The sequence below is a fragment of the Mirounga leonina genome, unplaced genomic scaffold (genome assembly GCF_011800145.1).
Source record: "Mirounga leonina isolate KUSES-001 unplaced genomic scaffold, KU_Mleo_1.0 Mir_170, whole genome shotgun sequence".
Lineage (NCBI taxonomy): Eukaryota > Metazoa > Chordata > Mammalia > Carnivora > Phocidae > Mirounga > Mirounga leonina.
This window is the reverse complement of record NW_023270433.1, coordinates 46,156,584-46,169,441: the sequence shown is the minus strand read 5'-3', so window position 1 is coordinate 46,169,441 and position 12,858 is coordinate 46,156,584. Positions and strand designations below refer to the sequence as shown.

Below are 12,858 nucleotides of genomic sequence, written 5' to 3'. Positions count from 1 at the left end.
TTTACTGGTAGATATTGGGTTTCGGATAGTAACATTTCTTGGCCAATTATATGTATCACCAAACATGTTCTTCCTTCTCCCAACAGTACTCAAGGAAAGGCTATGTCCCAGAGGAGACCTGTTTCTTTCCAGACCTGGGATGCTTAGCCATTTGATGAACCACAGTCCAATGGCTGAAATTTTTGTCAGTCTGTGGACTGGTCTCCCAATCAGGATTAATGCTCAATTACTTTCTGGAGAACCCCAGGCAAAGAGATGTGTAGTTCAGACCCCTCAAGACTGACAAAACATGATATTAGGATACATAGTATGGCTCTGGAAAACCTTGGAGTAGATGGACTATATAAGGTGTGCTCACCTTTATACTGAAGCCATGGAGTGAATTGTACATGTTTATGCATGAAAGAAGAGACAAATTTGAGCTTTTCCTTCCAAATCCACAGTCCTCTTGCCAAAAGCTTCCAGCCAAGCTAAGCACATATACTTTAACTTTCCTTTACTAGCAGGTTAGTCTAGGATATTCTACCAAGAGAGATGCTTTGACAGAGGCTTTAGAGGGGATAGTAATGATGTTCTTTAGAGATTAAGAACACAGACTAGACTTGGCAAATGAAATGAACCACAGACGTGGAACTGTCCTTGAAAATGACTTAATGTTTTCAGTTGTCAGTGGGAAAAGTGAAGCTGAGAACCTAACTATCCAATTCAAGTTGTAAGAGCTTAGTTAATTAAGATCAGAGCCAGACCTATATTTGCAGTTGCTGATTCACAGTTCCACTCCTCTATGCTGATTCACTGTTTTAACGAACCTGCAAAAAATGGCAGTTGACTGTAAGAGTTTAGGTTGACAAGGAATTCGAGTATAAATGAATGATTTAAAAGGGAGGTACATTAATGTTTTTGGACTTGGGAGAGATTCTGTTTATTAGATCCTTTTCCTTCCTTCTGATATGCCTCTACAGTTCCCATTTATTAGACCAGTCTGGTTTTTTTTTTGTTTTTTTTTTTTACTTTGTTTGTAAATTTGTAAGTGACATATTTGTGATACTTGCACACACTTTAATTAAAAACATGTTTCTTCTTTCTCATCACCTTTTCATTTGATGAAACTGTTGCCACTGCTAAATTGCAGCTGTTAATATCTTCTCAGTGACTTATAAGAACAGCCACAGTACTCAATTGCTGTCAGAGTAAAAAGAAAAAAAAAAGTATACATAATTTGAGAAAAAGAGAGGACATGTCATACTATTAAGAGAAGAGATTCAAGCTTTCCAGTGTGTTTGAGGAGAATTACAAGTGTTTAAAATCATTGCTCCAGTTTTGGGCACTAAGGTTAGGATTACCTTTGCTTCCAATACTTTCACATTATTCTATGCCTTTCTTTTCCAGAGCAACAGGGGTTTTATTTTTTATAATGACTTTATCAGAGTATAATTGACAAACGATAAACTGCAAATATATAATGTACACAATTTGATAAGTTTTGACATATGTATATACACAGATCATTATCACAATTAAAATAACTAATGTATTCATCATCTCCAAAAGTTTTCTTTGATCCTTTGTAATCCCTTCTATCCATCTTTCACTGTCCCTTCACATTGCATACGGATGTCTAGTTGTTTCAGCAAAATTTGTTTGGAAAAAACTATCCATTTTCCGTCCACTAAATTGTCTTTGTACCTTTGTATAAAATTAGTTGTCTACTTATGGGTAAGTCTATTTCTAAACACTGTTTTGTCACATTGGTTGATTTTTCTATCTTTTCACCAGTGCTACACTGTTTTGGTTACTGTTTTGAAACAAGATACTGTTAGCCTTGCAACTTTATCCTTGGTTATTCTCGGTCCTTCTTTTGCATTTCCATATGAATTTTAGAATGGGTTTAACAATTTCTACCAAAAAAAGTTTGCTGAAATTTTGATTGAAATTGATCTATAAATCATGTAGGTAGAATTGTCTTCTTAACAATATTGAGTCTTTGTCCCATGGATATGGCGTATCTCTCCATTGACTTAGATCTTTAATTTTTGTCACCATAGTTTATTAATTTTCAGTCCTTCACACATTGATTATTTCTCATTTAAATAGACACATGTCTTATTTAAATACATTCACTTAAAAATTATTTTCACTTCCTTGGATGAAAACCAGTATCACTTGCTGCCATAATTGGAAGGTAACTTGATAATCAAATAAAAACAGAAAAACAGTGTTAAATTCCAGGTAAACAGTGGTACTTGAAGCTCTTAATTTTTGTTATTGTTGTTGTTATAAAGCACAATAAGTCTTTAGAGATTCTAAAGACATACTTTTATCAAGTTGATCCTTTTCCTTTAGGTTACCAAGTCTTAAAAATAATAGAGAAAAGGAATTGTTTTCTCACTAGGTAATTGATTGTACTTTATTTATTTATTTTCAAAGATTTATTTATTTATTTGAGAGAGAGAGAGAGAGCGTGAGCAGGGGTAAAAGCAGAGAGAAAATCCTTAAGCAGACTCCCTACTGAGCACGGAGCCTGGTTTGGGGCTCCATCCAAGGACCCCAAGATCATGACCTGAGCCAAAATCAAAAGTAGGATGCTCAACTGATTAAGCCACCCAGGCACCCCTTCATTGTACTTTAATGATCCACATAGCACTAAAAACTCATTTCTTAAATGTTGGATTTGTGTTCCACAGTTAGGGAATAACTAGCTATCAGACAGGAGTGGATTGAGCAAAGATCTAGAAGTATGAGAAAATTTGAGTATTATAGAATCTGCAAAGGGTAGACGTTCCTAGAGTCTTAGTTTTAAACCTTGGTTGATTATAATCATCACCTTGAGAGTTTAAAGACTCAGACCCAAAGAATCAGAATACTTGGATTGGAGAATCTATCTTTTAGAAGTTCCCTAGGTAGTTCCAGTGCTTGGGAAGGGGTGCAAAACCTCTATGATAGGATGTTAGGATGTTGATATGGGAGGATGGTGTTGGTGGGGATGGTGTGAAGTGGGCAGGCAGGAGAAAACCCAGATTGATTAGCAGTGTCTGCTTTGGATGTCCGTGGTTGTGATGGTAAAAATGTCATTGTTACTTACCATTTTAGGGCTAGAATATGAATTGCCTGTAGTTGAATATTATTTTGAAGAACTGACAGTCCTGACTCTCCATTAAGAACAAACACTCATGAATTTTCTGCCTCAAATGCTCTTTTGGTTTAAAAGCAATATGATCTTTTCTTAAGATTAAGGGCATTAAATGCGTATTTTAAGACTGCATATTATGATGGCATATTTAAAGAATGGTCTAAATGGCCTTTCCCAGTATTTTACAATAGAAATGTGAAGTATTTTTGAAACAGCTTGAACACAATTGCTGCTTATAAAGACTTCCACATAAGAAATGCATAAAGACTTATTTGGGTGGTCGGATTTCAAAATATAATAATGCGTGCAATCCAAAATTGCATTTGTAAATAAACAGAATGAACGAGAAGAATCCGTATGTGAATGAACTCCCTTCATTATTTATCCATTGTTTTGATGCAGTCCTAAGACCCGTTTAAAATAAAGCATCTTTCAGGTGCATAATATTTGCCATCTGTCAAGCTGTGCTTTCTCATTAACATTGGCCATGCTACCATCCTGAAAACTTCACCAGGGAAAAGGAAAAGGAAAAACAACTCCACATCCAAATTTTCAAACTTGCTGGGAGAAGCGTGGGACTGAGAAAAGAACTTCCAATCTTGCTTAATTTAAGAAGGGCGGTAAGAGGCATGGCAGAGGGCTTGATTATTTAACAAAAATAGACGTTGAGGAACTCATGGGGAGGCAAGTGGGAGAAAAAGGCTTTTTTGGGGAAGGGATCTTGACAGCCCATCAAGAGGTTTCTTGTGTCTCCCACCGTCCCTCCTCCCAGGCGGTCCCACTCCGCCCGCCCGCCCTCTCAGGGCTTCAGCGCTCGGCGGGGAGACCCGGTGGGCGGGGCAGCCTCTCCAGCCGTCCCTTCACCCACTCAGAGGGCTGAGCGCGCGGAGCAGAGGGGCATTAACTTAGCGCCCCGGGACTCCTGAGGCTCACTGGGCATCTGCGCCTCTTAGCGTCTCCAGCCCCCGGCGGGAATTCTGTCAAACTTTGTCCGTGTGTGGGTGGGAGGCAGCGCGACCACGGCCGGTCCTAGCGGCCCCCGCTCCCGGCAGGGTTAGCTGTGGACTGCGCGCTTCGCTCGCCAGACACTTCTCGGGAATGGAGCAGTCACAGTGTGGCAGCAGAGACCGCAGCGGCAGCGGCCGACCCCACTTGGCCCCGGGGCTGGTGGCGGCCGTCCCTCCGCCCCCGTCTCCGGCGCTGCCAGTACCCCCGGGGATACCAGTTCCTCCAACCTTCCTGCGGCCACCCAGCCTCTTTCTGCGGGCAGCCGCGGCCGCCACGGGAAGCGGAGGCTGCCCGTCGGCTCCCGGACTGGAGAGGGGCGTGGGTGCGGTGGGCTGCGGCTACCCGCGCACACCCAAGTGCGCCCGCTGTCGCAACCACGGCGTCGTGTCGGCACTCAAGGGCCACAAACGCTTCTGCCGCTGGCGGGACTGCGCGTGTGCCAAGTGCACCCTGATTGCGGAGCGCCAGCGCGTCATGGCCGCCCAGGTGGCGCTGCGCCGGCAACAGGCCCAGGAAGAGAGCGAGGCCCGGGGGCTGCAGAGGCTCCTGTGCCCTGGACCCTGCGGGCCTGGGGGCCGGACGTCTGGAGGCCCCGGCAACCGCACGGAGAATTCCCAGGCCTCCAGCGGCCCTGCGGCGGTGACGGCGCTGGGACTGGGTGCCTTGAGGCAGGCTAGTCTGGCGACCCCTGCTTTCCAAGTTGTCCAGCCAGCTAATACGGAGCTGAAACAAGGTAAGTTGGTCTTTTCATTTGCCCTTTGCGAAGAAAAATGGTTGTTTTGGAAAAAAACTCTTGGAAACAAGTAGCCATGCCTTGGTGGTGGGCAAGAAAAGTTGTTTAAAAGAAGCACTCTAAGTTCTGGGAAACTGCTCTGTAATGGAAATGTTAATGAGGGTGTTAGAGACACGTACCTTGAAAGGGCGTTCTGTACCCTTAGGTGATAGGATAAGATAATGTAAAAGTAAAGCGAGTGATAGATGAGCAACTCATGCTAGGAACAGAATTTGCATCCAAGTCGCTATTACTTTGGGTGAGTTAGAACTTGAAGCGGGCATTGGGTGAAAAGCTTAGTTAGAGAAGCTGGGTTTTGGGCTTGCTCTGTACTCTTTTCAGCTATAAAACCACAGTTAATCTTCCAGTATTGCTGGGAAATTCACTGAGGTTTGAGAGTACAGTTCCTCATCTTTGGGGCAAACCTTTGGTGCCAGCTAGAAGTGGGAAAGAAATCTGAAATCTACCAAACCTTTTTTTACCTCCTTTCTTTCCCTTAGAAATGTTAAGCACCACCCCATGACTGTTTGTTAGCCTCCAAAAGTGTAGAAAGCTCTAAATTTAAAGTTTCAGCTCTTTCCCATAGGAAAGGGATTTAGGCTTTCCAGATTTGTAAAACCATTGGGAAGAAGAATTTCAAAGTCCAGTATCTTATCCAAGGAGTTTTAGTTTTTTTCCTCTTATTTTTTGACTGCAAATCACCATCCCGTTTGTTATGTAAAAAAAGATATGAGCATTTTTTTTATTAGAGTTATCTCAAATTAAGTTTTCCTGCTGATGTAAATCTCATTGTATTTTAGTGAATTTCCCAGCCCTCTACAGGTAACACTAGCAGTGTAAATGTCATTTCAGTTTTTTTTTTTTAAATAAATTCAAGCCATACAATATGAAATTCTCTGGTAATGAAAAGTAAGTTATTAATTAGAAAACTTCCCTGAATTGTGAAAATTGCAGATCTTTTGGATCACAGGATGTACTTTTGAAAAAGACTGTCTGTATTTAAATAAGGCATATATGATTTTGTGTTCACCTATGTCAATGTTTTGCCCATGTTCTAATTCTTTTCAGTGGACAAAACATTAAACATTTCTCCTGAAAAATCAAAGAGTGCTGAAGAACAAAGTCATTAAGCAAATAATAACTGCTATAAAAAAGAAAAATTCTGTAAACTAAATTGACCATGAAATCTGGCTGCTAACTCTCTGTTAGACATTGATTTATATGATTTTGGGGGGAGTACCCAAAGTGTTCTCTTTTTATTTTATTCTTTGCCTCAGTTGACCTACTTTTTTGAAAAGCCACATCTATAGTTTTTCTAAACTGACTGCATCCTCTTACCCAATATCCATGAGCTGCAGTAGTCTATTTAATTTACTCACTCATTAGACAAAGACTAACAGTGATTCAGAGGCGAATAAGATTTTTCTGCACACAAAAAAACTTATATACAAAAGAAGGAAGACTATATGTATCCAATATAAGACAAAATATACAATGATAAAAGTAAAGAAATAAAACCAGATATAGGAGTTGAGAAAACAGAGAGATGATGCAAATGATATCACAGTATCTTAAAAATACCTTATTCTCCAGAGTCTTATGCAATCAGTACTTTATTGCATTATATTGTACTCTATGAGTACAGTATACTAGTAAAAATTGTTTTGTGCATGAATTGCTATAGTCATGAAGTTTTGATACCTTACATGTTTTGGGGGGGTGCGTATTTAGTGGGTCATAGTTAGAAATAAAATGTGATGGTGGACCAAGGCCAATCTCTCCCCACTGGGTAGACTTCATTAGAAAAGTTTCATTGTTTCTTTTAAAGTTGAAAACTAGAGAGTCTTTGTAGTTTTACAGAACAACATCTTTTCTTTTGTTATCTGTTTGATACAATGACAGAATTTTAACCCTCAAAGTGTTAAATTGCACACACTTCAATTTTAAAATGAAGTATAGATACTTCTTTAGAATTTAGGACTGCTTCTTGAGAAACCATAGGAGCATTGCAAATTGTGTGTGCAAATCACTGCTTTAGGCAGTATTTGTTTTGTTGAATTCATAACATTTGTAGAAAAAGAAGGTTTGACAGAAATACTGAGTATCCCACTTGACAGTTTACTCTTTCTAATGGAAATAGAGGTAAAATATGTTTATAGGATAAGAGGAAATGTAAACCAAAATAAAAGTTATTTAGTGAATGTATACATTATTATTTTCCTGGCATAAACTGCAAAAGGGCATTTAAAATGTTGCTGTTTTATTAATATTAATATGCTCACATGTTGAGGTATAAAATCAGATTTTTGTGTACAAATATTTTTGGAAAACTGCCCTTAATATTGGAAGGGAGTTGTGATTTGAAGCAAATAACTAGTATGTTGGTTTTACAAGACACTTTGAAGATATATACAGATTGCTTTAGTGCAATAGTGCAGTTTATAATTTTATTTTAGAAACAATTTGACTCTAAACTTTAAAAAAATATTTCCTAGGGATTGAAAAAGTCCATATTTCATAGGGGATTATTGAAAAATACCAAGTCTGTATCATCTCTCACATAAAATGAAATATGTAAGCTCTGGTATGATTTGAGATTGGTACAGTAGTGGTGATTATTGGTTTAGATTTGAAGTGAAATGAAGAATTTTGTTGTTTTTCCCATTATTCAGGTTACTTAATTGGAACCTGAAATGTGAGCATTAAAAAAAAATTGAAACATAGTATTATTTATTAAATAGAATGTTCATTTTCATACTGAGATTGTTCCTTCCTTTGACTTCTTATCTAAACAGTCATTTTATTTAGTTCTTTTTGCATAGTGTCATTTTGAAAAAAAAAAAAACAACTCACCAGGATAACAATGAAATTTGGGTAAAATTTAGGAAAATCTCAAATCACCAAATGGGGCAAATAACATGAGATATTGGTTTCACATTAATAGTTGGGGTAATAATAGACTTTTATCTTCTGATTCCTAAATAACTACAGCATTTATATATTATATAATTTTGTGATCTTGGAATGACCTAATAAATAGCATTTTCCCACTATTCCAATGCCTTTACTTCTGAAGGACCTTTTAAAATTCTTATTCATTGAAGTCTCTTGCAGCAAATAAATATTACTGATATATTATGAGTAAATGAATTATTTTATCCAGCATTATCTTCAAGTAGGCAGTACTGTCTGTGTTTTGGGAAGTTTTCCTTTATTTGATTCTTTTCTTCTTTTCTATCCGCCAGAACTAAAAGCGAGTAAATGTGACCCAGGCCAGAGTGGACAAGAAGAGCCAGTCTCTAAATCCCATCAGTGTACTCTGGGATCATCTCCTAAGTCTAATGGTGTCATTGGAAAACAAAACATCAGGCCATGTATTTCAGAAAGCTTGAACCAGGAAGATAGTATTCAGCCTCTTCACCCTGGGGAGCTATCAGGAGGGGAAGAGAGTCCCAGGTCCCTGTCATCATCTGATCTGGAATCAGGAAATGAAAGTGAGTGGGCCAAAGACTTGACTGCTACCAGAGCCAGCCTTCCCACACCGTCCTCAAGACCAAGAGACCCTCTTGATATCCTTACCAGGATTTTCCCAAGTTATAGGCGTAGCCGGCTAGAAGGCATTCTGCGCTTCTGCAAAGGGGATGTGGTTCAAGCCATTGAACAGGTCCTAAATGGGAAAGAACAACCAGACACCAGGGACCTAGCAAACTCAGGAGAATTGGAAAATACAGCTTTTCAGAGAGCTTCAAATTTTAGTTTAGGTGGAATTGGTTTTGGAACTCTAGGGAATAAATCAGCTTTCTCTCCTCTTCAAACTGCTTCTGCTTCTTATGGAGGTGATTCAAGTCTCTACAGCTTAAATCCTAGACTAGGTATCAATCCATTACGACTGGCATACTCCTCTCCAGGAAGGGGGCTCTCTGGTTTTATGTCTCCTTACCTAACTCCGGGGTTGGTACCAGCATTGCCTTTTCGACCAGCTTTGGATTATGCATTTTCAGGAATGATTAGGGAGTCTTCCTACCTTCCCAGCAAAGACTCAGTAACTGGTGGCAGATTGTATTCCAGGCCAAATCAGGACAGTCTGTAATATTTCTGCCTATTCTCCCTCTTTGGAGTATTTCTAGAAGCATGCAATACAACCCACATACCCACACCTATTAATGTGTACGCTATGGATGTGAATGGCATACTAGACCTTAAAAATGCTATTTTTTTTTATAACCAATATGATAGATTTGAGATCGAAAGATTCTTCTTTAGCATTTACTAAGTGAAAGAAGCATTTAAACATTATATGTGCCTTGAATAAAATCATTTCAGGAAATATTTTTACTTTTATGAATTTTCTCCCTAAAATATCAGTTGTAGAATTCCTATAATTATACTTGTTTTTATTTTGTTGAAAAATGGAGTTTATAGTTGTAAAATACATTTATAAGTGTACAGCAACCCAGCATATAAAATGAACTAAAAGGAAGAATTGAAAAGTTGAGGTAATTCTAAATGACTATTACTTTGAACTTTTTCTTTCCTTCTGTTCCTTCTTCTGTTCCTTGTACATGGGAGAGAAAAAAAGCTATTCAAAGTATTTTAAAGCATTCTATTCACATATAAGTGATTAGTAATAAGTAAAACTTTTGAGAAATTTAAATTCCTTATTTTTTTCTGAATGTCTTACTTTTCATTCATATCAGCCAATTGTGATAACAAGTGCCATTAATAAAACATTTCTCTTTAAAGTGAACTTTGTAAATTACACAAAGCCTATGAAGTAAATTTTAGGAAATGAGACTGCACCATCTCCTGGCCACTATCACTAATTGCATCTAACTTCTGGTAGAGTGTAGGAATTAGAAATGAATGGTTTCCTCATAGTGTAAGTTAATGTTGTTTTGAAACCGTCATTTTGAATCATGCTACATAGAAACTTTCATATCATAAAGTGAACGTCTACTGTGGGTTAGGATTTTAATCTTTGTATCTGGAGAAATATTCCTTTCCATATGTTTGTGGCAAGAATAGGGCGGCCATTCTCAAAGGTAAGAATAGTCTTACTCAGAAAATTTAAATACTTGCTCAGATAAATATTGATTGACTGTAGGTAGATGATGCTTAATGCATTGAGGAGAGTTATAAAATTTCCAAAGGGGAAATACTGTCATTAAATTTGAGAGGATTCCATGAGATTTTAGTAATACTTTTTGTTCTCCATCTGGAGCATATGAAAGCTGTTTATTTCAGTAAGTGGAATGTCCCTGAGAAAACTGCTTATAAAACAATTTCATGCAGTTTTCTTTATATGCCATCATTTTTTTTAAGGACAGTATCTTCATTGTGATTGTTAGAAATAAATGAAAACGCAGCTGTGGTGTAAGATAGTTGATGAATTAGAAATAGTTTAAACAGCTTGAGCAACATGATTCACTAAAAATCTCTTAAATTATACATATGTGTGTATGTATGTGTGTATATATATGCATATATATTTTACCAGCAAATATCATAAATGCATAGAATCTGATGGTGATTTAGGATGTAGATATATTTAATACAGTATGCGTTATTTTTAGTGGTGTGAATATGAGAAAGCAGATCTTGTAAAGATTTGTTGTAATCAGTATTCATAATTTATAAAAAAAGTTTTAGACTCTAAGCCTAAACCATAATATGATGCTGGGCAAGTAGTTGATATTCAATTAATATATACTGAATGGAGGAACCATTTTGGATAATAGATCTCTCTGAGACTCTGGTAAAACCAAAGAATTCCACACAATGGCCTATGCCCAGTTTTGCATGTAATTTCACGAGGTTCTTGGATCTCTAAATGCCATTCACCATTCAGTTTAGGATCCTTGGTGATTCTTAAATTGTTTCCATTGCATTGATTAATTTTTCAAATGCTATATTTTTGAAAAGTACTAGATCCTATAGAGGATACCAAATGTAAAATATTGTGCTCTCAAAGAAGTTACATTTTACAATAGAGACCTGCTTTAAAAATACAACAATGCTAGAGTCATTGAATTCTTTATGTGGTTCATACAGTGATGTGCATATATCCATTTGAGAAGCTGAATTGCTTTCAAACTGAGGGAATATCCATTTTGAGCCACATTCAAGTTAAAAAATAATTTTATAATCTTAAAACTTAATTTACATAATGCTTTATACATTTCGTACCCTTTACAATAATTTTAGAACTAAATAAGCTTATAGAGTAGGTCATTTTGTCCAACATTAAATTGAATGTGAGGAAATTGAGGATCAGCAGTAGTGTTGCCCGTCCCCAAGGTCACCATAATAGTGTCAGTCATCAGAAGTAGCAGTTACTTCATCAGTTTCAGTTAGACTATAAGGTCTGAGGAAGGATTCCTGTCTGTCTACTCACAGCTTTGTATAGTATCTGGTACATAATAGGTGCTCAAGTGATAGTTTTCCATGACTGAATTAAACATAAGAAAAAAGTATTAGCTTAGAATTTTGTTTATTCAACAACTATTTATCAAGCCCCTGCTTTGTGCCAGGCACCGTGCTAGACACAGGGAATAAAGTGGTTAATAAGATTCAAGACCTCACCTCACGTTGCTCATAGTCTCTATTACCATGTGTACAAAAGCAAGAAATTATGCAGTGTTGGTACCGTTTGACAATGTTGGTACATCAGTGAGTTCCGTGTAATCATGAGGTTTATGCCCATGATTACTACTTGAGGCCTGAACTCCTAAACCACTCATTAGGAAGAGGGACAATATTTGCTTCCATGTAGTGTGTTTAGGGAAGTGCAATTTGTTTGTCTGAGAGGTAAACAACTTTCAGGTCTATAGTGAAAGAAGTGGGCAAAGAGAAGCTTTTGTTCCCTTGAATGGAGTGTGTGGAAGTCACCTTAGCTTCCTCATGGCCTCTGGATCAGAGATTTCCTAATCCCAATTCCAGCGGTGAGTTTTTGGAATTCCTCTGAATCTGTGCATAGGCCTCCTGGTCTAAGCTCTCATCTGGCTATTCTATGAAAATGGGTTAGACTAGAGGGGACAATTGAAGAACATGTGATTCAAATGATTTACTTTTTTCTCTGCAACTTCTACTGAAACAAAAAGATTTTGGGGATTTTAAGACCTTCCTTCCTAGAAATTCCTAACTGTGAACTTAGAACTAAGAAAACATGAAGTGGCCTATTCATTCAACTCTTTATTTTTTTAATTGCAGTTTCCTTAGACATTTCTTTTTCTTTGAAGTTAAAAAGCCTTCACAATACAAGAGAAGCTTGGCATAAAGCATCTAATTATTTACCACTGTAAATTCTCTTATGTACAAAATGAGATGAAGTGCATCATCAGCTTCATAAAGGCAAAGCTTTTCCTCTGGGCGACGTGATTCTGTTTTTTTTTATTATTATTTTTTAAAGATTTTATTTATTTATTTGACAGAGAGAGACACAACGAGAGAGGGAATACAAGCAGGGGGAGTGGGAGAGGGAGAAGCAGGCTTCCCGCGGAGCAGGGAGCCCGATGCGGGGCTCGATCCCAGGACCCTGGGATCATGACCTGAGCCGAAGGCAGACACTTAAAGACTGAGCCACCCAGGTGCCCCTGGGTGATGTGATTCTTAAGTGTGGATGCTCATCCTTTAGGTCAAGGGTAATGGGAAAAGTTCCTGCTCAGATCCTTTCTTCTCCCTCCTCACACATCTCCAAATAATCCTGTTATGGATACCTGCCTTGCAGAGCTAGGCCCTTAGTTATCTGGCATTGCCCCCTCCAAACTGAAGCCTTTTTGGTGTAACACTTCAGAGCAGTTGTGCCGAACATTAAAATAACTTTTGTGTTTTGTTTTGTTTTTGCTTACTAAGTATTATTCAAGTGAGAGAAATTCATTACCATTTCCCCTTTCTAAACTCCATGTTAGTGATGGGGAATTCAAGGGATGACAAGATGACAGGGAAGAGA

General features: G+C 38.0%; 1 protein-coding gene across 1 annotated transcript; it reads left to right on the top strand.

Annotated features, from left to right (window-relative positions):
• The first annotated feature begins 4,126 nt into the window (after positions 1 to 4,126).
• DMRTA1 (DMRT like family A1) lies at positions 4,127 to 9,000 on the top strand. Its single transcript, XM_035016681.1, has 2 exons — positions 4,127 to 4,871; positions 8,156 to 9,000. Exons 1-2 carry the CDS (start codon positions 4,229 to 4,231, stop codon positions 8,998 to 9,000), a joined length of 1,488 nt encoding a protein of 495 aa, XP_034872572.1. The 5' UTR covers positions 4,127 to 4,228.
• The last annotated feature ends 3,858 nt before the right edge of the window (positions 9,001 to 12,858 follow it).

What these genes read in the sequence shown, in the direction of transcription:
- DMRTA1 (XM_035016681.1), top strand. Translation starts at nt 4,229, where the DNA reads ATGGAGCAGTCACAGTGTGGCAGCAGAGACCGCAGCGGCAGCGGCCGA. An exon ending in TAATACGGAGCTGAAACAAG is followed by an intron (nt 4,872 to 8,155) that starts GTAAGTTGGTCT and finishes TCTATCCGCCAG; the next exon opens with AACTAAAAGCGAGTAAATGT.